This window comes from Hyalella azteca, unplaced genomic scaffold (genome assembly GCF_000764305.2).
Source record: "Hyalella azteca isolate HAZT.00-mixed unplaced genomic scaffold, Hazt_2.0.2 contig9241, whole genome shotgun sequence".
Lineage (NCBI taxonomy): Eukaryota > Metazoa > Arthropoda > Malacostraca > Amphipoda > Hyalellidae > Hyalella > Hyalella azteca.
The window spans coordinates 79,464-105,560 of NW_025939316.1; the positions used below are offsets into that span (position 1 = coordinate 79,464).

The 26,097-nt window shown below is 38.3% G+C and overlaps 2 protein-coding genes across 2 annotated transcripts; one reads left to right on the forward strand and one right to left on the reverse strand.

Annotated features, from left to right (window-relative positions):
* Positions 1-605: 605 nt before the first annotated feature.
* On the forward strand, positions 606-11,373 carry LOC108665303. The gene is made up of 12 exons (XM_018152041.2): positions 606-1,012; positions 1,539-1,723; positions 2,213-2,358; positions 3,011-3,132; positions 3,773-3,952; positions 4,263-4,477; positions 4,724-4,887; positions 5,408-5,517; positions 6,060-6,181; positions 9,686-10,027; positions 10,473-10,902; positions 11,353-11,373. Exons 1-12 carry the CDS (start codon positions 815-817, stop codon positions 11,371-11,373), a joined length of 2,235 nt encoding a protein of 744 aa, XP_018007530.1. The 5' UTR covers positions 606-814.
* Positions 11,374-19,728: 8,355 nt separating this feature from the next.
* LOC125178373 lies at positions 19,729-24,829 on the reverse strand. The gene is made up of 3 exons (XM_047881956.1): positions 24,822-24,829; positions 20,399-20,570; positions 19,729-19,959 (listed from the first exon to the last, which is right to left on the reverse strand). Exons 1-3 carry the CDS (start codon positions 24,827-24,829, stop codon positions 19,744-19,746), a joined length of 396 nt encoding a protein of 131 aa, XP_047737912.1. The 3' UTR covers positions 19,729-19,743.
* Positions 24,830-26,097: the final 1,268 nt, after the last annotated feature.

Here is a 26,097-nt window from a genome sequence, read left to right on the forward strand (position 1 = left end):
TCTATTAAACTACCTACTCGATATCTATTTAAGATTGTAAATTATCAAAATATTGGATATCTATTCTAGATTTTTAATTTATTAAACTTTCGATATTTATTTTACATTTAAAATCTCCCAAACTATTATATTTTTAATTTATTTACTAAATCTCTCAAACAATTCTATTTACATTTTAGATTCTAAGCCTACTAAGCCTATGTGGTTGCCCCAGCACACCAGGATGGGCAGTGAGCAGAGTCGGGAGGCGCTGCAGGGGACGGTGGGCGGCGGGTCGTCGTCCCGCCCCCCGTCAGGAGCTCCTGCCAGGGCCGCCGCTCCTACTGACTCACCAACACCCTGACTCACCAACACCCTGACTCATCAACACCTAGGCATGTGCTCCATATCAGGGAAATCTTCTGATAGGTCAACTTTCATGTTATTATCTATTTTATCTCCTCTTGAACAAGACATGCTGTCATCATAATATTGATATTCTATCAGTCTGAAATTTGATGCCTATTTTTAGTTCATTTCCATCTCAGCAGTATTGAGGCATCTCATGTGCTCCTCTCATGTTTAATAGACGTTAATTCAAATAACTTTTTCCTGGTGCCCAGAATTTCTACCATACTGTGGTCATAGTTTAAGTTATCTTCATATTCAATATTAGTTTTTCTTCCAAATTACAGTTGATCTAGAATGTAATATCTTTGAAATTGCTCAATTAACTTAATTCATGAATATTTTTGCATTATTTAGCCCAATAATTACTTCAAATTCAGTGACTTGACTGGCAGTTCCTAATAAGAGTCAGTTGCTCCAACTTACCATGGCATCTGCAATGAGTGATAATATTCTAGCATCGGCTACTGAAGCCGGTATTGAGGATTGTGTTGACAACCTCAGATACCGGAGAGATGTTTTGGGGCGCATGCTTGCTGATTCAAAGCATGGTGCTTTGTCAATGCTGCTTTTAGCTCTAGCCAAAAATAATCTGTTGGAGAAGAGTGATATACCAGGCCTGATGGTGAGTGCAAATTAACTTTAAAATGAAGTTCTGTAATCACTTTTACTACAATATTTAATATTAACATTGAAGTATTCAAAAAGCCTATTTAAAGTGATAGCTGCTTGTTATAAATGTTATAGGTCTATAAGTAGTCATCAATTCAGTTTTAGATGATGAAGAAAATATCTTTTCTTGCAGTCAGATGAGCATGTATTTTTCTTCTGATCTACCGAAATAAGGGCTATAGATCTACAGATGTTGCTGTAGAGTTACAAAATGGTTTTTATAGCATTTATACTACTTGCATAGATTATGGGTCATTTGGGGCCAAATTTGAGATCAACTAATGCTCTTGTTTGTTTAAATTTTGGAAATGTTTTTGATATTTGTGTCTTTTACTTGTTAAATATTTTGCTTTGGTAATTGTGAACTTGGCTTTGCTCCATAGTAAGGTTTAGACCTATTGAGCATTGAAGAATTTCCATATCAGGTATTTACTTATACACAACTGACAGGTACCTAATTCAATATCTTTTATCCAAAGGCTTCGAATCTGACCCATGAAGAGAAGTGCCTGAAGTTCTTCACATATCTTGAAGAATCAATATTGAAGATTCCTGAACTGAAGAAGAGGCAAAATTATGTGGTTGGAGTGCTCAGAACATTGCTGGACCTTGACCATGAATACGTCGCTCTTAGCATCCACCCACAGCTTACTAGTGCTATATTGTGAGTGTACAAGCATCTGTATCTAAATTTTTTGACATGAACACATTGCTCTTAGCATCCATCAACATCGAACAGCTTATAGGTACTAGTGTTATATTATGAATGTATTGGAATCTGCACATTTTTAAATGTGAACATTATAGCTGTTGCTTTTACCTGCCAGTTACTAGTGCTATTGTAAGCTCCAGCAACTTCATTCTATAGCAGTTTAAAAATTGCTTTGGATTGGTGAGGTCATTTATCAGTTTAGGTTATGAATATTATGTAACTCTCATAATGGCTGTGGTTCAATACATAATCTTGCAATAGCCAAAATGTAGAATTGCAGCAAGTGTAAAAGCTATTAAAAAAATTCTATCTCAATGAATTTTCATGCAATTGTTTTTGTTATTTATTAACTATATCCTCAATGTACATACATTGCAGATAAGACTAGTAAAGGGATGCATCAGGGCAACTGTTATTAATTTTCTTGCCCATTGCTTCCAGGAAAGACAAAGAAGACAGTTATTCTGCTGACATCCACTCCCCAGACTTGGCAAGAGGCAACGCGCTCTCCTCGGAACACACGCCTCGCTTACGAGAAAGTGCCTCGTACCCTGGTGCTGCCTCAGGAGATTCTCTCAATTCTGCTGGTTTGTATTTATCTTCCGTGTGCTCTTCATTGCAGTATTTCTAAATAAATCTTTTCACTTCACCATTATTCATTGCTAATTCATTTATTTTCACCACATTTTTCTTAGTTTTGCTTCATGTCCGTCTGTCTCGCCAAAAATTTGAACCTTGATTTAGAGCAGTTCTGAAGATCCTAGAAACTTGAAATTTGGCATGTACGCTTATGTTGCCTAACAATTCAAGATTTGATCATCAGAAGTAATAATAAAAATATGTGTTAAATATAAAATTTTTCAATTAAAAAAAAATTGAAAATTCAGGGTTGGGTTTGGGAATCGAGTTTTTTTGTCAAACATCCAGAATTGCCAACCCTGGAAAATGATTTCGATTGCTAAACTAAAAGATAGAAAATAAAATAAATAAAAAAACCTTAAAACCACATTTTCTTAACGGACAAAAAAGAAAAACATTAACTCTTACATAACATTCTTCATAACTTTAATGTTATGTGAGAGTTAAATTTTTTATTTTTTGTCCATTAAGAAAACATGGTTTTTGAAAGTTTTTTATTTACACAACAGTAGAGCATATATCTTGTTATTGTACATGTACACACGTGTATCTACTGCATTAAAATAAAAAAATTCAACATGTTTGTTATATTTCCTCCAGGGCTGCAGCAGAGTACTTCACAGGGCTTTGGTCTGGACAATTCCCAGGCTCCTTTGAACATCAGAGTGCGATATAATAACAAGATTCACGGGCCTCAGGACGGAGAAGACTCTGATGAAGAGGTTTGTTAACATCATGAACTCAATGAAGCTTTCAAATTTTGCATTGAGAATGATTTTAAGAATTTTATTATGTTCATTTATACTTAGGCAATTATGGGTGAAAGTGTAGTAAATTTTAAATTTTTCATTGTTGTAGTGTAATGCCATAAATTTGTTTGTTTTCTCATTATCACATCAGAGACAATCATGTAAAAATGAAATGATTTAATTGATGGGTTACTCCATGTAAGGACTTTGATAATCTTCTTTTGTGGTTGTCCAGTTTGACCCTAATTTAACTCTCATTAATTTGGATTCTAATAGTTTGCCATTGGGTCATTTTTATACTTTATAGCTGAGAGATCAATCTAAATTCATTTCTTCATAATCAGAAGTTAGACAATTATATGATTTGAGATTAGTGACGTATTGAAATGTGACATTGTGACATATTGAAATGATGAATTCAGCTTTAGAACAGGTGACTTCATCTGCAAATAATTTCCAGCAATTTAACAACCAATCTTACCTTAGCGTAATCTTGATCTAAATGTAACCTTAATCTTAATCTAACTCTTAAAGGTTAAACTAAAGTTTCCTTAGCCAATTATATACACTATATGTATAAACAGGTTTCAATGATTGCTGTTATTTGTTTTAGATTTACCGGAACTGTTCCTCTCCTCGAGGTCTTGTCTTCCTGGCTGACTATTCCTTCAAGAACAGTAGAACAAACCACGAGCCGAGGCAAGGCTCGCACATTGATGTGCGCAACCTCAAGGAACTCTTTGAGCAGATGGGCTACCATGTTCCTCACGTCTACGTTGACCTCGACAAGAAAGTAATGTTTCATCGCTAATTAGCTCTATTTACAGACTACTTAAACCATGCTCTTCATTCATACATAGAATTCTCTGTATATTTAGTTGAATTATTAACGAGTACATTGCTCTCCATCTGCATAATCTTATTCAATCCAATTCTTTCTTTAAAATTATTGCAGAAGTCAACAAATTTGTTGAGTTATCTAGAGAGCCAAACATTGTTGAGTAATTCTCACTTAACTCCCTTGTCTAATTATATCCAAAAATTAATTCCTTGTTGTCACCTAGCAATTCAATTCAGATATTTTTAATGAACATTATCTTCAGGATACACTTGCTGCTCTACGCAAGTTTCGGGAAGACTCCCAGCACGAAGACGTTCACTCGTGCATTGTTGTCATCATGAGTCACGGTAAAGGCGATGGATTCATCACAGATGACGGACTCATCATCAAGACCCGTGACGTGCAGGACTTGTTCAACAACCTCAACTGCCCAGCCCTTATGTCCAAACTCAAGCTCTTCATTTTCCAGTTTTGTAGGTGAGAAGTTCCATCGTGCCTGCTTGGCTGTCAGCAGGAAATATTTGTAAATTTTAATGGGATCCATTTATTACTTGTTAATGCCCAAGTTAGTTAGTTCATAAACATTCATCTTTTAATTTCTTGAACATGTGGGGTACTTCTGATTTTGAGGCTTGAACCTTTGCAGCAATTAAAATTAGTGTGTTTTTTGTTACTTACTGTTCATGTCTTATAAGCTTGATTAATATTATAGCATATCCACAGAGGTGTGCTGTGGGACGGTGGAGTGGCCGGCAACCCTAGTAAACTATCTCTCACTAAAGTATCGCTAAACATCCAGACTGACTCTGCTAAGAAGGGCTCTACCGATAGTCTGGAGAACCTGCCCACGCACTCAGACCAATTCTGCCTCTACCCATGTATTGAAGGTCAGCCTGCTGTCTGGTCCGGAAGAGAAATGCTGCTTCAATCACTCATTGATTTATATTGAAAATTAATACAAGAAATGGAAACAATTTTTGTACATTTATTAAATGACAGGTCTCAGTATCATTTGTGTTGAGGGGATTAATGTACTTGAATCAATAACTATTCTTATGATAGTACGGTATTACAAAAGAGATGAAGAATAGAGGTGAGCATTTCTGCACCTAACATTGCTAATGTCAGGACAGATCTGAAGACTTACTTGGTTAGGAGAAGCATTGACAAGTTTTCTTCATTGAACCAAAAAGTATACATGTGGATACATACACGATACATCTATCAATTGTTCATCCTATACACACTTCTTTACTTAGTATCGAGGTATTTTCAGCACCTGTCAACACTGGAATCTTGAAGCATCTTTTTTTTGTGAAGCTAGATACTAACTGTTGAAACCAAGGCGAATATGCTGCCCAATATGTTGCCTGATGACAGTGATTAATCTTCAGTTTTGTTGCGCAGGATACGTGTCTCTACGTGACCCCGACCGCGGTACGTGGCTCATAGAGGCTCTGTGTAAAGTCTTCATGAACCACGCCTGTGATAAGGACCTCAACAAACTTGTGCAGCTGGTACCTACACGCATGCTTAATTGAATAACATTACTAGTATTGAATCTAATTGAATGAGCTCACTAGCCACTCAATAGTTGAATTAAGTTCAGTGTTTATATTGCTTACTTTCAAAATAAGTTATTAACTTTGTTTTTGAACTTATTTCGTAAGTAAACGGGTTTCTTTTGTTTACATTAGATTTTAGTAATTGGTAGTCTAAAGTGAATCATTTGCTGCTTTTTGGAGCATTCAGTCTTGTTTTTTTATTGATCATGTACTGGCCTAAAATTCAAGGTCACCTCTCTACCCTGCGTGGTGCTGCTCTGAGAAGATGCCGAGAAATTTAACATTTGAGCCAATTTGCAATTGGCTGTGCCTCTAGCCTGTGATTTATGAAAAATATTCTGAACTTTGCGATAGTACAGCTTACATTTAATACTCTATTGTACTTAAACATATACACAGGAATATTTAGCTTCATGTTCAAGCTGTACCTCTACGTTTGCGATGTCTCAACAGGTGTCGAAAAAAATAATCTTACGTTTCCGATTTCTCAACAGGTGTCGAAAGAAATAATCAACAATGAGAGCTCCTCAGGGATGAAACAGAGCTGCGAGAACCGATGCATGGGTATCATCAAGAGCTTCTACTTCAACCCCGTTGACCTGAAGAACGAGAACAGGTGCATGGCTTGTAATGTTCCTGACCTGTCTCCTCCTTGTCTTAGTTCTAACTTACAGCTTAATGGTGCGAGTATTTCCGGGCATTCTGAATTCAATCCTAATGGTATCCACGGTTCTTCCGTCAATGTAAATAATATTCCTATGCATGGTAGTGCTGCCTTTGCAGATAAAGAAATCGAACGTAAACCTTCCTTAAATTATCTGCATGATGAACAAAATTGTGATGAAGAGACTCTTGAAGTCGCCAAGTCTCGTATCGTCCTTGATGACATGGTTAAAGAATTGGAGCTTGAAAAAACCGAGGGTATTGGTGCCAACCGTGGTGTTGATCGAGAGCTCACACTCGAAGAACGGCGTAGGTTTACGAAGGAAGTTTGTTCAATTGAGTTACTGCCAAATAATTACAGTTCGTGGTCATCTGATCACACGAGAGAATCTGTTTCTGGACGTAGTATGTCTTTGGGAAATAGTTTTGAGCTGCAAAATAGCAGCTCAGGAGTTGATTCGCTGTCGGAAAATTCTCGTGATTGCAGCAAGTTTTCTGAGACTGGAAGTTTGACAGCCAGAGACAGCATCTCTAGTGGCTACTCAGACGAGGTGTTCCCTCTGCCGCCGGGCTTGGTAAGGGACCAGAGCAGTGTTTCTTTAGCTGATATATCGGGCAGCGTTGAGGCCATGTCATTTGCGGACCAGATAATGGATGCCTGAACTCTATTAAAGAGCCTGTTAGATATAAATTTAACCGTTTAACACAATGAACGTTGTTTGCGTGTTGTGGGCTTGTATGCACCACAATATTGTATGGAAAATCTTACGGATTCATGTTTTGTAGCTGATGTATGCCATTAGTTGTACGACTTATTTGCCTACCAAAGAAATTAGGCAAACAATAATTCAAGTCTCCAGCTAATGCTTATATGAAATAATGGAACTGAGGCACATCCGAGAACATTTGATCTATAAATAAAGCAATACTTGGGGAAAATGACTTCACTACTATGTTGAATTTTGAGTTAATAAAGGATCTGAGCCTTTAGATCAGACCCTTTATTGTTTTGCGTAACTATTGCTTGTTTTGGATTTGTTTTATTCACGTGCGTGTTTTGCTAATGGGTGCCTTAATACTTTATATTTTAAAGTATAGATTCTTTAGCTTATGAAACAAAATATGTTATGAGCCTCCTTCACTTTTTCAAATTCATGCATATCATAGTGAAGATAAATCTCTATTGTGAGAAGACATGCCTTTGCTCAAATTAGATGTTAGTCTTCCTGTTTATGTTCATTTCTTCTGATCAAAGGCTAGTAGTATCTCTCTAATAGATTAGCACTTGTACATTTCTCTGATTCTCTCACACTCTCACACTAGATAGTTTCATCTCTCCCTTCCCTCTTGGAGTCAGTAATGGTATTAGTACATAAATATCATTTGCTTATTTTAGTTTAATTTCCACCAAATGTTTTTTTTTTTTGGTACCGGAGAGTATTTGTTGCGTACAATTGTCTGATCTCGTTCTAAAGTTAATTATATTTATATACATTTGTTCCCTTTGCCCTTTATTTCTGTCAAGAATTTGTCTGTCCTTGTACATTGTACAGTTCATTCTAATAATGATTAAAATGAAGGGTATGTGTTTGATGTAAATAGTCAATTTTCAGTATGTCTATGTGGGATCTGAGAGGAGCTCACATGTGCATACATTGGTGTCTTATCTATTATTATTTTGTACGAGTCTCAAAACAACTTTCATTGTAACCCTCAGGGTTGATTTTGATTGTAAATTTTATCGCATACGTTGCTCTCTATCTTCTGAATTCATATTTTTGTACAAATAGTTTATGACTGGCAATATGTATGAGTTTAACGACTGGGTTTCTAATTCTGTTATTGACATATTTATTCAATTCTGTTCTTTGATACTCTAAATCATCTTACAGTTTCTAAAAATAATGCCACCGTAAATTTTCTGATGTGGGTAATCATTTATCATGACGAATTTTCAACTTTAGTTTGGTTTAATTAAAAATCTCTTTTTGGGGCAAGTTGCTAATGCTACTTTGCGAGATGGGAACTGGGAACGTAGTCATCTTTTTCAACAAAATTTTTTGTCATATTTGAGTATCATAAATGGTTTATACTGACTGTAGGACGCCGGTCTTGCTCATGTTTGGAAAACTTTGCGCGTATTTTATTGTTATGTCTATGCTGCATCTGCAGGCGGAAGAGTGATAAAAGATTTGTCAAAAATATAGAGTTGTCAAAATAAATATATATGGGAATTTTCCAAGTATAAAAGAGTTGTCAGAATTTTTTTCATTGGAAAATTGCCTCACAGTTTTGATCCAAGAAAGAATTTTCTAGAATAATAGAATTATTTATTATGGATAATTTATAATGAGATTAAGATCGTAAACTCAACTAGGCTTTTGTACTTTTGTACCCAATAAAGTTGGCCTCAGTGAGCTGTTTGTTGTTACCTACCGGAGTTTTCCAAGCATGTGCAGTCACGAGGCGAGTAACTGAAACTTTGGATATTATTATAGTATTGCACCACCGATCATTTTGAATTTTTATATTGCCTTGTAGTCAACTTTAGAGTAGAGTACACTGTAAATTTTGTACTGCGTATGCGAGTAATAAAAAGTGAGTTTTACACTTTGTAATACGGATGATCGGAGCCAGACTCTGGCTTTTACTGGGCGAAAATAAGTTCAAATAAGGTGCGTGTGTTGCAAACAAGTATGTGGTCCATGCCTGTTTATTAGGTAGACCAATGTAGACCGAGTTAAGCAAATCAATGCACGCCGAGTTAGGCAGACTAATTTAGACCGATTATGTGTTTACTTTTGGAGTTGGTAGATCAAGATAAATTCTCTCATACATGGAGCATTTACATCAATGGATGAAACTCAGACAGCAGGTAAAAAATGTTATTTCAGTAATTAAAATTATACTATTTTGAATAAGTTACCTCCAAAAATCAATAGTATTAAAGTGGGCATTTAGTTCCAGTAACTGGAAGAGTGGCTATGTTGATAGAAAAGAAAACTAGTGACCTAAAGCATCAAATTTAATTCTCTGTAGACAAATTTAGAAACCAGAGAAACGCAATTCTGATTTTGAAGCTATCGCCGAAACTATGTCAACGATCGATTTGAAAATAGTATTTGTAAATGCATTTACGGACTTGTAAATACAAATATGACAGTGAATATTTCCAAACAATAACCCGAATTAGCGAGGAACGTCCGATTAATACTCATTGTTAATTAATTGTTAATTTCAATAAGCAAGATTAATGGCCGTGTATGCCACCGCACTCCAGTGGGTGAACGAATCTGCAGAAGAAATGGCTTTTGGTCTCCACGTAATTATTAGTTGGGGTCTGACTATAAGAGACCCAATATTAACAACGCTCTTTTTCAGGTCCAGTTTGTGTTTCACTTCTTTTTTAGATCCATTTTGTTTACAGCTCACTATAATATCCTATTTTACTTAACAGGTTCCTGGACATGTCGGAATTGTCGTCGGCTTTAAGACGGTCCCCTGAAAGTGCGACTTCAATCCCCACTTCCCCTTACTACTCCCCTCGCCCTGAGATCAATTATGAGTTACCTCAGTCTAATGTCGTCATGAGACAAAAAAAGTCACGGTCCCGGCGCACCAGCGGGTCCCCAGTCCCAGGGCCCACTCCCCCAGTCAGTTTCGCCAACGAACTCTTCCCCCCCGGCGCCGACAAGCGGGGCAGCGCCGACCTGCAGTTCCTGCAACCCAGCGCACTGGGACATGACGACCCCGTCGAGTTCGTCAACAGCTACTGCCCTGCGCTGTACAGTCCTGACCTGTGAGTCCGGGGCATGAGGGAGCTGTAGGGGGCATGAGGGAGCATGCGGGGCATGAGGTAGCGCAGTCCTGACCTGTGAGTCCGGGGCATGAGGTAGCGTGCGGGGCATGAGGTAGCACTGTCCTGACCTGTGAGTCCGGGGCATGAGGGAGCTGTGCGGGGCATGAGGTAGCGCGAGGCATGAGGCCTGCAACCCAGCGCCCTGGGACATGACGACCCCGTCGAGTTCGTCAACAGCTACTGCCCTGCGCTGTACAGTCCTGACCTGTGAGTCCGGGGCATGAGGTAGCGTGCGGGGCATGAGGGCAACATTCTGCTGGTTTGAGCATTAATGAGGGGCGACATCTCATCATCTAATATAAATCTTTTACGAATTCTACAAACGAGTTTTATTATATGAGAACAGTTACATTGAACATTGTATTTAATTGTCATGGTTTTACAGATCCAATCCGGCCGATATTGTCGACAGTCCCGTCAACCGCGGACGAGTTGTGAGTAATGTCACCCAAGGCCTGAACGTTGCTCCTAGCGCGGCGCCTGGGTTTAGTGCTTACGGCGACTACCAAGGTGCTGCTGGTGGCACTCTATACGATGAGCACCCTAGCCTGTCAGGACAAGTCGCAGGTGCAGGAGTGGATGAGACGAACGACGTTCCTGTGCACCGCCAGGTACGGTACAAGCACCGTCAGCGCTCCATGGAGCCGCTGGGCGCCGCTGCTGGGGAGCTCACGTATCAGGAGTACCGACGTCAGAAGAGCTTGGATGCTGGCCTAGGAAGATGCTATGACGTGACAGCTCTCAAGCGACTGCTCTCCACTGAGTCTGTCGGAGAACCGCTCAAGCAGCTGAATAAGCTGAAGTCTCAAATTACCGTAAGTGATCCATAAAATAAGCCGGTTTTCGTTTTTGTCTTTATGAAGAAAATTTGTGTCATTTTCAGCATTGTTAGAATTTTTTAACATCATGCCTTGTATTCTGTAGCTAGTTCGATTATTTTCGTGCTAGAAGATAAGATTAGTTCCAAATACCTACATGTTAGAACAATATAACGTGTAACATTATCTTCTGTCGAGTCAAACTTGTATTTTGAACAAAAATCTTCTAATGGGAACGTGTTACATATTTCGTTATTTTCTCAGGGGCTTAAGTTACTTCCTATCGTCATATATTAATTATATGCTGGTCCACCTCAGTGAAAGTTCTTATTTTATCGTGAACGTACCAAGTACTGTATGCAGAATTTGAACAGCTATAGCTGCTATATTCATACAGACTCGTGAAGCTCTGGCTAACGCATCTCATTATTCCCTTGATGCCGCTAGGACAACGCGCGAGACGAGTGACTCAGGCAAACGTGCGTGATGTTATACTGTCCTGCGTGATGTTGCACTGTCCTGCGTGATGTTGCACTGTCCTGCGTGATGTTACACTGTCCTGCGTGATGTTACACTGTCCNCTGATGACGTCATCGCCAGGACTGATGACGTCATCGCCAGGACTGATGACGTCATCGCCAGGACTGATGACGTCATCGTCAAGACTGATGACGTCATCGCCAGGACTGATGAAGTCATCGCCAGGACTGATGACGTCATCGTCAAGACTGATGACGTCATCGCCAGGACTGATGACGTCATCGTTAGCACTGGTCACGTAATTGTTAGAACGTTCAGGAAACTGAGAGCTGTACTCAGTTGACTCCTATTGAGCTTTAAGTTCTGCAGTGCGTAGAGTTCTTCAAAACGTTAAGTTATTTAGAGTGTTCAACAAAATATTCAGTTCATCAGAATCATCTGTTCTTTTGAGTTTTCGGTTCTTGAAACCATTCAGTTCTTCGTAAATATTAGTTCTGCAGTGGGGTTCATTTTCTTGAGGTCCCATTATCCGTGAGTGTCGAACTGATAGTTGTGCTTACGTTTCTGCTCTAAAATCTCTTCTTGATCATTTTAGGTAGCTTCTTGTAGTGTAATTATGTACATTTTGTTGCCCGTCTTTTGTGTTATCCGTTAAACGCTTGTTTTGTTTTAGCATTTGTTATTTGTTTGCTTGCTCTTCTTCAGTCGACTGGATCTGTTCTTGAGAATCTTTCTTTTTCTTAATTGACTTGCACGATCGATGTTTGTGATACGAAAAGTCCTCTTACGAAATCTTAAGCTAGACACCGCCGATTGCTGTTAGTCATCAACCATCTAAAACTTAAATGATTGGATCTGTGAACGTTTTCCTTTCACGGTTGTCATTTAAAATAACTAATATTCTGACCGACGAACAAAAACATTCTTTTTTCAAATGCTCAAGCTTCTGGAAATTCGATGTGCGATTTGCCTAATATATTAGTAATTCATATAAATTTTCGGAGTTGTTTCATCATGTTACAATTTTAAACATTAAATTTAATATTTTTACTGGAAGAATGTCATATTTTTAGCTATTGATGAACCGGTCAATGTGATGATTCATGTAAATCATCAGAAATTTTTCATAGATTGTTTAAAAATATTGAGAAATATTGAGGCGTAATATCATATTTCTTCGACTCATTACATTCCTTATCCCATTCAGCTCCTGTTTTACATTTCTTTTATCTCCTGTTTTAAATCCCCTTTCAGCTTCTGGTTCAGATCCTCTTCCACCTCCTGTTTCCTTTCACCTCCTGTTTCCTTTCACCTCCTGTTTCATATACCCTTTCACCTCATTTTTCATGTATCCTTTCACCTCCTGTTTCATATATCCTTTTAGCTCCTGTTTCATATATCCTTTTAGCTCCTGTTTCATATATCCTTTTAGCTCCTGTTTCATATATCCTTTCACCTCCTGTTTCATATATCCTTTTAGCTCCTGTTTCATATATCCTTTCACCTCTTATTTCATATACCTTTTCAGCTCCTGTTTCATATATCCTTTCACCTCCTTTTTCATATAACCCCATTCAGCTCCTATTTCATAATTCACCTGTAATGTGGGATCATCAATACCAATTATGGCTCATGGTGGCGACTACATGACAACAAATGGGTGCTCTTTATCTTCTTTCTCTCATTCGTGCCAATTTGTAGATTAGATTGGCAATCATTATACATGTAAATGAATCCTCAGTTTTGTTCTACGTTGCCAACCACTGAACTGAAATGAATTGTCACCGTAAGGTATTCGTTGGCGTCAACTTGAGTCGCTTGTGAAGAGCATAATCTCTCAATTAAATATTATTTTGTACGTAAGAGTAAATGTAAACCTATTTTTCTAGCTGTGAACCTTCTCAAAATATTCCGACAATATTTCGAATTTGTTATCGCCGTCAGTGCCATGTCCGTGAACTAGCTACCTTCCTTATGAATAACCTAATACTTGGCTACAATTTCCCCCTAATTGCCTTAAGAACTCGACATGAACGGCAAAATAATTGAATTCCCAAATATCAGATTATTTCATAACGGTTCCTGCGCAGCTGTTTAGAATTTATTCGTGAATTTAAAGTTTTCATACTTTCTTTAACTTTCCAATAATGGCGAACAATTCTCTTCTGTCACAAGCTGTAGTTGTCTACGGCCTGATCTGTGTGATTTTGCGTCGTCATTGGATGGCTGGTTGGTCTCGCTATATTCATCTGTAGATTTAGTATCAAATATTTATTGAGCTTTTTGTACGTGCCTTATTAGGTGTTGCTACTATACCGATGTCCTTGTCGAGTCTGTGAACAAATTTACAGCATGAACGAAGCATCACGGGGGTACGTNATCTCTCCGTTATTCAATGCCTAATTGTAATTAATATCATAATTCTTATGACCAATTAGTTTCGTTGCATTCAGGGGCTATGTAAGAGTCTGAGAAATTCTCTTGGTACCCAAATAGAGATTTTTCGTTTTGTCTCTAAGATAATTTAAAAGTAAGATTGCTAACGGTTTGGGACCAATACGTGGTTTTTGTCCGGTATGAGAAATTTGTTGGCGTTTGTGGCTTCGATTTTAAGTTCTCTGTATTAGATTGTTTAGATGCCAAGTCTTTGTCTTGAGTTTATTCCTTTGCTTCAGGCAGTTGTGTAAATTATTTCTTGCTTCATAGACTAATTGAGTAATTTGCGTTTAGCTATCAGTATTTTTAATATTGAATAATTGAAGTATTTTTTGAATAATCAACGACCACGTGATGCAAGAACTTGTGCTGCTGTGAGAATGATCTGGATATTATAATTATATTTTATAGTAATTTCATGTGTCTGTAGTACATTTAAGTCTATAAGATACAGACGAATTCGAGTATATTGCCCTTCATGGAGAGGGAAAACCATAGGGTACTCTGTATCTTTGCTACATTGATAGCTTATTTATTTTCATGTTCATTCAATTATGTCACTCAATTGAACTACGTACACTGCCATTTTTTGTCAATACCTCGCGTGAGTGACGTATTAGGTTACAGTTCAAATGATAGAATTCAGTTGTCTTATCTTTTGCATTCAGCATTAATGTGATTTTTCGTTTCCTGCCAACCTATTCTACCGGCGTTTGTTATTTTGTTGCAAAAAAGTGATGCCTTAATGCACTTGTTGCTCTATTTTAGCACAATCATTAATTCTACAAGTGTTTAGTTATCTAGAAGTTTCAAATGTTGTTACGCAAACCACTTTTTAAAAATCTACTTTAATACAACGGGAGCAAAATTTGTTACAGAGCAGTCGGTTAATTGCAACGCTTTCGTTCCTAATGTTGTCACAATTAACTGTCAATTGATGCAATCTTCTTATTGAGCTGGTATTCAATCTACGATTACCTTATTCCAGTATTTATTTTGAAAATCTATAATGATATTCTGTATGATAGAGTTGTAGGGATATTTTTACTTGGATACGTTGTATGGCATTTTAATGTGTACTTATGCCGAACATATTGTTGTCACACTCATATTTCGGCTTGCTATCAGGAATATTTGGTTTTAATTATTATTAAATTCACTAGAGTTATTCACTAGATGCCGAAGTAGTTAGTCTAAATTTTTACAGCAGGCGGTCATGCATTGTTCATTTCCAACCAGAATAACAAATTTTTTTTGATTGTCTGGAACTCTCAGCCAAAAATATCTAATGAAGTCTGAGAATAAGTTTTATTAGATGATGTAACTTATATGATTATGTAAAATTTAAATGCATTAATTCGAGAATCTGCGGTAGCTTAATGATCGTAATACCATGTGATATGACTTGCCATTACTTGTCGTAACGAAGTGTATTATAATTTGTAGGTGCCTTTGAAATGTGCCTTAACCGTACAATCATGACAAGCGTGTCTCTGAAGATACAAGTGATGTTGTTCCGTGGTTCTGCGTGCCAGTTTTTAAATGGCTCAATTATGTTCGTCTGGACCAGTTTTTTCCTATAAAGAGAGCAACGAAGGACTGAAGACTTAGAATTTATTGATTTCGTTCACTGCTTTGTGATGATTGTGAACAGTGGCCACAGCGTCAGTCTCAAATTTATAGCCAATGGGCAGAATCTTCGTTGTGCAGAGTTCACTCAAGCACGCATAACTCTGTCGCTGTTGCCTGTTAAGTAACAGGTTAGGACAAGTAACAAATTTAGCATTACTTCCCTCTCATTCCACTGTCATGTACAACTTTTCAGACCCTAGATTCCTTCAACTACCCGCTTCCCCGACCTGGGCCTACCTGGACTTGGAATTTGAGTGGAGGAACTAACTTCAAGTTCTCATATTCTGTACAAGATCAAAAGGCTAAATTTTCTGTCGGCACCCACCAACCTAACTACTTAATCTGCTCAGCAAACTGTTGTTGTTAAGATTTTCTAACTCAACTGATCTATCATGCTTTTTATCACTATGCCTTCCATATTCTTCTTCTTTTGTCCGCTTTCTGAGGACTTAGTTCTTCACCAGACACCACTCGCCTCACATCCGGACAGGCAGCAGGGGTTGGACCGGACAAACCTGAGGGCAAAGGCCTCTGTGGCATCCCATATTCATGATAGTGGCAAATCAGAGATTTTTTAGAATCTGTTCACATTTCTGAGTCGATGAGGTTGAAGGCAGGGGAGTATATGTCAGAAGTCGTTTCGAGAGAAAATTTATAGGAAAAATTGTCCGTTACTTTTAATGAATATTACTTGACAGTGACCAAACTGGGTTTTTTCTTGTATAAATAAATTTTCAAACCAATTATACAACAAATTAATAACCTTTTCCATCTTCAGGTCAATATCAGCGTTCCAACACGCTCCGGGACGAATTCCGATTCTTCTCGGGGAGAAATCCAAACATTACTTTATCAAATCCAAAAATTTAGGTATGGAAAAGTATTCGTGCTGTTTTTTAAAGGAAAAGTCTAAGCGAAATGCATCACAATCTTTATAAACGTGACGGCGATCTCTTCTTCGCCAGCTTCCGACCATGCGTGTGACTCATCTTGAAGACACGTGTTCGTTAAGGCCTCCATTAACGTACCACCGCGTGGCGATGAGTCGAGCACAGTGATTTACTGCTCAGTCTCAACTGCTAATACATCGGTTCTAGCACAGAGCACGATGAATTTTACTTCGTGGATCGCCGTAAACTCACAATAGAACACAGGGCAGGGTGGCACAGTGGTTAAAGTTCAGAGTACCAAGATTGGCGCAGAGAGGCGCGGGTTCGATCCCAGCTCTGTGCGCCTGTTTCTGGTCAGAATCGGCAAGGAGGCCGGGCGGTTAAGCACCGCTGAATTGGATCAGTGAGTTGCGTGTTTAAGACTGCAATGAGCTGCGAGTGTTCTGCGATGTGAAGAATCGGCGACAGGTGTAACGACCATTTGAACGTTTAAACCTCTATTATAATGCCTCTTTCACCTATTTCGGCTCCTCCGTAGAGTGCGTTGTTTGCATAGCCTCCGTCAGCTGTTCTATGGAACGTGATGTCGACATCACCAGTATCAGCGTCTCGAAAACCATGACATGTTTCTTTTATCGCCTCTTCCCTCTAGCGCGGCTTCTAAAGAAATGAGTAAAGAAATTAAACATTCGGTCGATCTAGGAAGGTGAACAAAATATCGATCGAGTCGAAACCAAGCTGCCATTTTAATTCCAGGATCTTAATTTTGAGGTTTCCTTCCATGAGAACGTTACACTTACAGACATAAACTGAAAATTCAACTTCTTGACGGAACGACAGCCTCACAAAAGGTGTACGTGATGTAGGAGTCAAATAGGTGCTAAACGTTTATTGGTGTAGAAATATGATGAACACACAATATTATACGAGTACATAAAATTTCATGTCACCTACGTAACGATTAAAGAAGTAAAATAGTGATCAGGCTAACACGACGATGCTAGGTAAAGACGATACTATAAGAGATTGGAAATGCCTAAATCCAAACTAATTTACTATAATTATGGAAAGATCGGTTCGAACATAAAGTTAGTTTGAAACCAACACCCATTCAACGGTCAGTTTGATATTTAAAATATACTTTTTGATATTCAAATGCCACAAAAAATCATCACGGCCCGAAATAAATTTTTCGGTTAACATTACCTACTTGATTAACATTTCTGTTATAATTTCATTCTAACGCTACTTATTACAGAGCATTAATAACTGAAGAAGAAAAGTTCTGCACAGCAAACAGGATTTATTGGCGGGAGATTACTCAGGCCATTTGATAACTTATATGTCTTCTATTTGCACATTCTGTATATTGGGAATCCAAAATTTTATAACAGTAATAAAATGTCAGATAAGCATGGCGCTGCTTGCATAGGGACCTTTTCAGGAGGGGACCGCCAAGGGGAATGCAGGGTTTACTTAAGAATGGAAATAAACCAATATAATTATAAACCAATATAATATAATGGGTCTAACGTGGCAGAGAAATGTGAGGAGAGTGTAAGTGAGAGGTGTATATGTGAGGGGAGTGTAAGTGAGAGGTGTATATGTGAGGGGAGTGTAAGTGAGAGGTGTATATGTGAGGGGAGTGTGAGTGAGAGGTGTATATGTGAGGGGAGTGTAAGTGAGAGGTGTATATGTGAGGAGAGTGTGAGTGAGCGAGGGAAGTGTCGCTTATCATGCCTGCTGGCAGCAAATTTTGTGGCCCACGATCGTCGCTTGGCTAATTCTGTCAAATTATGCTTGCGGAAGGCCCGCTTGCCCAGAGTTGCCTGCTTTCGGCGAATCAATTGACACGAAAATGGATGCAGTTTAAAATATTTTCTATAGATATTTATCAACACAGTGCGTGCCTATCATTTGAGATTACATCATCGATGACTATAGTCAAAGAATAAGTATCAAAGCATCCCGTTCGTAAGTCCGATCTGACATAAGCTCCAATACTACACTCCTCACTCTTCCTGCAGTTTCGGTTCTTCTTTTTACTGTGACAGTGAGTGTAGGATTCTTTGCACGCTACCGCCTCAATGTCTTAGTTCAAGACAAAGACTTCCATCTCCGAGATCTCCATGACGATGCTGTTCCCGCCTCAATGTCTTAGTTCAAGACAAAGACTTCCATCTCCGTGATCTCCATGACGATGCTGTTCCCGCCTCAATGTCTTAGTTCAAAACAAAGACTGCCATCTCCGTGATCTCCATGACGATGCTGTTCCCGCCTCAATGTCTTAGTTCCAGACAAAGACTTCCATCTCCGAGATCTCCATGACGATGCTGTTCCCGCCTCAATGTCTTAGTTCAAGACAAAGACTTCCATCTCCGAGATCTCCATGACGATGCCGTTCCCGCCTCAATGTCTTAGTTCAAAACAAAGACTTCGATCTCCGAGATCTCCAAGACGATGCCGTTCCCGCCTCAATGTCTTAGTTCAAGACAAAGACTTCCATCTCCGTGATCTCCGTGACGATACTGTTCCCGCCTCTATATCTTAGTTCAAGACAAAGAAATTTACATGAGAAAATTTACTAGAGAATGGACAGAAATTTACTAGAGAATGTTCAAAGACGTGCTGCAAGGATAATTCCAGGCTTGAAGGGCAAGTCCTATGTAGAAAGATTGAAGATTATGAAGCTTCCAAGCCTCAGTTATCGACGTCTGCGTGGGGACCTCAGTAAAGTATACAAGTATACTCATGGTTTATACAAGGTCCCCGAAGGATTACTAGAACTTGAAACAAGAACCAAGTTCAAGACAAAGACTTCCATCTCCGTGAACTCCATGACGATGCCGTTCCCGCCTCAATGTCTTAGTTCAAGACAAAGACTTCCATCTCCGTGACCTCCATGACGAATGAATTTTCTTTATTAGTTCCCGCCTCAATGTTTTAGTTCAAGACAAAGACTTCCATCTCCGTGAACTCCATGACGAATGGATTTGGTTTATTAGTTCCCGCCTCAATGTCTTAGTTCAAGACAAAGACTTCCATCTCCGTGATCTCCATGACGATGTCGTTCCCGCCTCAATGTCTTAGCTCAAGACAAAGACTTCCATCTCCGAGATCTCCATGACGATGCTGTTCCCGCCAGGGTTGCCAGACGGCCCAAAAAACGGCCATGTCATTGAACAAAAAGGCAAAAAAGGCCTATAACTCAATATATACTATTATATCTGTAGGTCCCGGTATAAAAATTCAATTTCTTTTTCTATTGCAGTTTTTAAAAAATAATTAGGAAGTACCCCTATCATAAATTTTACCCTCCCAACGCGATTTAAAAAAACTAAACCGTGGAATTTGTCAGGAAAAAAGACCGTCTGGCAGCCCTGGTTCCCGCCTCAATGTCTTAGTTCCAGACAAAGACTTCCATCTCCGTGATCTCCATGATGTAGTCAGAAGTCGCGACGTGTTTGTACACAGCGACGTAGCGGCTGCAGCGGGGGGGCGACACGTCGAACTCGTACCACTTCTCCCCCAAGGGGACCGGCCCGGGGATGGCCCCCACCAATTCGTACTGGCTGAAGTCCATCGCAGTGGGAGGCTCGTCGTTGCCAAGCAGAATCTGAGATTGGATTCAGAGACTAAAATAATTAATTAATCCTCGAATTTGTTCACAATTTTGAAGACAGAAGCTTTAACTATGGAAATGATGTTCATGTTTGATTAACATCAAATCTAGAACTATTTACTTGATAAAACCCAAAGCTGGGGCGTCGCATCGTAGTCTTAAATTAGGAGAATAATTTTTAGCGCATTTTCTCATTTATGGAAAAATGCACTATTGTGCTCGCCATATGTCCGTCTGTCCGTCCGTCTGTCCGTCCGTGACTTAACGTTTTCGTCGACGAGAAAATACGCTCTGTCACTCACTGCAGGGAGTACTGAGTTATATTTTTTTCCTATTAGATGTTATTTATTATATGCTATATATTCACGTTTCTCATCATTGTACTTTCCTTATGTATGGTGCGTTAACTTATTTGATCAACTGTTTAACTCACCTGGTAGTTGTTAATTCGCTGTGGCATTACACCAACGTTAGGAAGCAGTCGGACTTTCTGCACCAACATGGCTCCCTCCAAGTTGACGAGGAGCCACGGGGTCTTATACGCTCCTGTCGCGTCCGAGTGATACTTGGTGTCATTGCGGCCGTCAACAGCGAACTCCTTGGTGCTGAGCGGAGGATTGGACAAGCCAAATTATTACACGATATTGAAACAAAAAATTAATACTTTCATTAGTAGATTCATACCTGCTTTATTAGAAACAAAGAATTTATACTTTCATAAATAACTTTTTTCCTGCTTTAATAGAAACAAATAATTTATACTTGCGCGAAGGAATTTATACTTGCTTTATTGGGAACAAAAAATTTATACTTGGTTATTAGGAACAAAAATTTATATTTACTTTATTAGTAACAAAGAATTTATACTTTCAAAAATAAATTTATACTTGCTTTATTATAAACAAAGAATTTATACTTGCATAAATAAATTTATACTTGCTTTATTAGAAACTAAGAATTTATAGTTTCATAAATAAATTTATACTTACTTTATTAGAAACAAAGAATTTATACTTGCATAAATAAATTTATTCTTGCTTTACAAGAAACAAAGAATTTACACTTTATTAAATAAATTCATACCTGCTTTATTAGAAACAAAGAATTTATACTTTGAGGAATAAATTTATGTTGGCTTTGTTAGATACAAAGAATTTATACTTTCATGAATAAATTTATACATGCTTTACTAGAAACATGGAATTTATGCTTGCGAGAAGCTACTGATCGACTCAGAAATTCGAGAAGTTAAAGATTCGGCGTTAATATAGAACAAATGAAATGAAGGCATTTATTTTGGTAGGAAAAGATGCTTGATATATAATTTTACAGATCATTTTATCAATGAAGGTACCGTCATGAGCGATGTTATGATCGATTCTCCAATGTTAATTATCATCGACAGGCTTATGGCCAAATAAACGCTGAAACTGCTATTATTGTTTATTAAGTATATAACTCAATTGTAGATTAGCAGCCAAAATATCATTGTAGATTAGCAGCCAAAATATCATTGTAGATTAGCAGCCAAAATATCATTGTAGATTAGCAGCCAAAATATCATTGTAGATTAGCAGCCGAAATATCATTGTCGATTAGCAGCCAAAATATCATTGTAGATTAGCAGCCATATTATATTATATTATATTATATTATATTATATTATATTATATTACATTATATTATATTATATTGAATCCACCTCATGAAACTGTTTGAAATTTAACGCAGGCCGTCGCAATATATAAATAAAATAGCTGCTGGAGCTTGCAAGGATTGATCATACTCAACAGATTCAATATATATGGACTTTTAAAATGTTTTTCAGCATAATAACGTTGTAATGTATATGAATTGCATAGTTTCCGATCAAAATTTTTTTTCGACTCGCAATGAATGGCTGAAGAACGGCTAGAGTATTCAGACATATTTCAACTTAAAGTATATTGTCAAAGCTCTGTTGGCTCATTCATCAAATTTTGGAACGAGTCGCCGCTTACCGTTTTCGAATTCGAACGCCTCACAGTGTTTAGTAGCACAGACCATGCTACACACAAGGTGGGTGCTCACTGTAACGGTCAACAGCTCGTCCGACGGCGAGTTGCAGGTGGTGGTTCGTCGGGAGTCTACCCAAAAGGTCGACTTCCCTTCCCCCCACAGAATGAAATGCCAGAAAAACAGGATCCCGGCAGAAGCACAAGAATGCATTTCACTTCTCTTTTTATGAGTTGTTGGTTTAAGCTTCTTGAATTTTGCTTTAAGATGTACTTTTTCCGTCCGCACCAACTAATTTCCTTTGTACGGAGAATTGTGCTGGGGTTACGGTGGCGAATTCACGACTCCCCAGTGTCAAGGAGACAGAGTATAACAAATTTGGTTGACGTGACACAGCTAAATAAAAAAGTTGAATACTCTGTTTGGACTGGGACAAAAGTTTGATAATTAGAGCTAAGTATGAACTTGAAATAGTTTGCTTCAACGTTTCAAGCTTCGTCAACAACTTTAGTATGCAGAATGCTATCAAAGGCACATGCACTCTAATGCTAGAGTCGAAGAAGTTCGAGTTCGATCGATTGCTTTGAATGTCCACTAACTGAATTCCACAGCTTAACGTTGAAAAACATTAAAGAAACTTAGGGAATTGTTCTCTGCTGTTGGAGCAACAAAAAATAAAATTGGTTTAATGACCAGTTCATTTAATAGCCATGACCAGCCGCGTCGATAATACCTTGATGGCAGAACAGTTCTGCAAATGCTGGCTGTTGATCCAATGTAAAAAAATTGTTTTTCACCCGATGATTGAAAAAATACGAACCCAACTTAAGAAAATCCATTTACTTGGAACGAGAATCGTCCATTTTCCAGGTGCTTTGCATGTTCCCCTGACCCCTTATAAGAGTTCAACGTGGACTGGGTTCGCTAATATGGAATCGTGAGAATTATCGTGAATGAAACTAAGGAATAATTGCATTACTACCTACGTTTACATTCATTTCTTCTCATACACGAAAGTCATAAGTATGGTGTCATTTCTTTTGGTTTTTACGACTGCGAGTCAGCTATTAGTATTAGATCAATATTTTCGATATTTTTATAATTACATAAACTTATAAAATCTCCATGGATGCATCTCTTAGGAATATTATAAAATATTGGGGCAATTTCACCTGAATCTTATTAAATAAAATTGTAGTTTTTTGCAAGTTATAAATTTATGTAGTTTTTTCACTGTTAACTAACGGCCGGCCGCGAGTCCGGCCGTTAATTTGTCCGAGACGTATTATTATGTATGACAGCCAACGAAAAATAAGTAGTGAAAATAATCTGTTCGAAATTTAAAGAGTCATTAGACGTTGGATAGATAATGATGATTAAAAAACATTGTATTTTTGCTTCAAAGTGCACTCTACAAGATAAATACAAAGAGGTGGCCTTATATTGAGCCAGTCGTTAGGGCTTAAATCTTGTCTCATGTTATATAAACGTTCTAACCCTATGTGATATACTGATGCAATCTCAAGAACAATATAGGTAAAAGCACACTAATTGGAGGCAAACAATAATAATAATAATAATAATAATAATANACTGGACCACATCAACCGAAAAATTCCTTTTGATTGCGCCACTAACATTTCTAAGCTTGAATAATAGTGGCCAATTTCTGCATCAGTTGACCCATTTTAAATTGGTTCCATTATGAAAATTCGTGGCGTGATTGGCCATTTCCCTTAAACCTTTATTACGGTGAATAGTCGCAGTTGCTTCACGTTTTTCGTTACGTTACTTCACGTTCGTTAATTGTAATTAAGTTTGGATCTAAAAACATGGTTGCCTAAAAGCATATGTTGATGAGACTTGTTTGAAATCGCATGAGCATCTCCTGCGGCGAAATACAATGTTTCAGGCTTTCCGGTATAATAGATGAGGCCTAGTATGATCCGGAAATTGGTGGTGATGCACTTGCCACCTGCTTTCTGGCTCACTGGTTAGTGGTTGCTGACTGCCGTAGTTACTAGTTAGTGAGTCCAGCAAGGAATTCAGGATAGGTAATATATTCTCAAGTTTATATAAGACAATTAATTGAAAAGCCCATTACGTTACACTATTCAGTGCAGTGACAATTGAGCCTATCAGAAAGTTACAGAAACTGTCATGGTTCCGGCCCGTTCCGCTACCGGATATTGCGCGTGCCGCCGGGACCCTACCCTACCCCCTAGTAATGAGTAGGTACCTATTTAAAATTTATAATTTTATTCATGAACGAATTCGACAGATAATTAATTTTGCAGATAGATAAATACAAAGCAGAAATTAATTATAGGTGATAATATAAGAAATACTATTTAATTTAAATGGTTGCACAATACAAAATTTATACTTTATAGGACCACTCTGGAGTCTGGACCAGCACCCAAACCATTAAGCAAGAGATAGCATAGTGGCAAACCAGTTATTTTTTAGAATCAGTTCATTTTTAATTTTCTCATTTACCCAAGATTTAAGCCATTAAAGCCAATATCTTATGTATGATGATGCTGGTATCCATGATACTTTTCTAGTCTACCTACTTATAGGACTTGAAATTGAACTTGAAGGAGAGTCTAAAAAACTCTCTGCTTTGCCACTATGAGAGATAGGCTATTTGATTTTATTGCTCAACCTTTGCTAAGGTTAGGACCAAACAATGCAAGTGAGTGTATGTAACTGAGAGAACAAGAATGGCAGTCTTGGCAGATGCTGTGAAGAATTCTGGGAAGACAACCATGAGTTGGGTAAATGAAGAATTTATGCCAGTTACAAATTTCATCTCACTAGACAGTTAGACTGACTAGAGTCAGTAGACTGAGACTCACTGAGTCATAGTGGCAAAGCAGAGAGTTTTTTAGACTCTCCCTCAAGTTCATTTGTGAGTCCTATAAGTAGACCAGTAAAGTATTCTGGACACCAGCAGTATCATACATAAGGAATTGATTTAAATCTTGGGTAAATGAGGAAATTGAAAATGAACTGATTCTGAAAAAGCTGTGGTTTGCCACTATGGACTGAGTACAGTGTGGCCTGGAATTTCAACCCCTATTCCTAGAGTTCATTCGGGAATTTGGCCTTCTACTGAAAATGAAGGCGTAACTCGTAAGGAGGGTTAGAGGTCTTTTGCAACATTTTAGCATCAAAATATTAAATATGTCTAATATCTTCAAAAGCAATTTGGAATATTTAACAAAAGTTTCCTAAAATCACAGGTAAAAATGATTGGAAGATTTTTAGAAATTACAGATGAAAATAGGCAATTTTCCTTATTTATATGCCATATAAATAGATAAGGAAAATTGCCTATTTTTCCACAGTCAGGAAGATGTGCCAGGTGCGTGGGAATTTTTATTATCATTGCATCAATTTGCGCCGTGCGCCGTAATATGCCGGTAAAAAAGTGCACCGTGCGCCAGCCTGCGCCGTGCTCCTAAAATTGTTTAAAGATGAATGCGCGGCAACGCTATCACACACGAACAAATATCTGCATCACGTTGACTAGATTTCTAATGTGTTAACTCAGGTTCTAAGAGTTGGCAATATTATGAATAATTATTCATAGATCACAATTCGGTTGGAAATTAATTACAAAACTGAATAGTAGAAGGCGACAATCCACATGGCCCATACCCAGGATGGTGCCTTTTTCCGCGGATTAATCCGGCGTAAACGAGGCTCCAAGCCCTTCTACTGGCGACTAGCGTACAACGCGGCATACAAAGAGCTTATATAACGTTACTGGCGCACACGCCCGGCATACGTCCGCATCTGGCTTGTCCCGACGTACCGTACTTCCGCATCTGGCTTGTCTTGGCGTATGTCCGCATCTGGGTGATCTGGTTTGTCCCGGCGTACGTCCTCATCTGGTTTTGAGCATTTTAGTGCATACTAATGCATTTTATAGCGATTTAGGGCCTTCTAATGCGATCTAGTGCGTTCTATTACAATCTAGTGCGTTCTATTACGATCTAGTGCCTTCTACTGCGATCTAGTGCGTTCTATTACAATCTAGTGCGTTCTATTACGATCTAGTGCCTTCTAATGCGATCTAGTGCGTTCTATTACGATCTAGTGCCTTCTAATGCGATCTAGTGCGTTCTA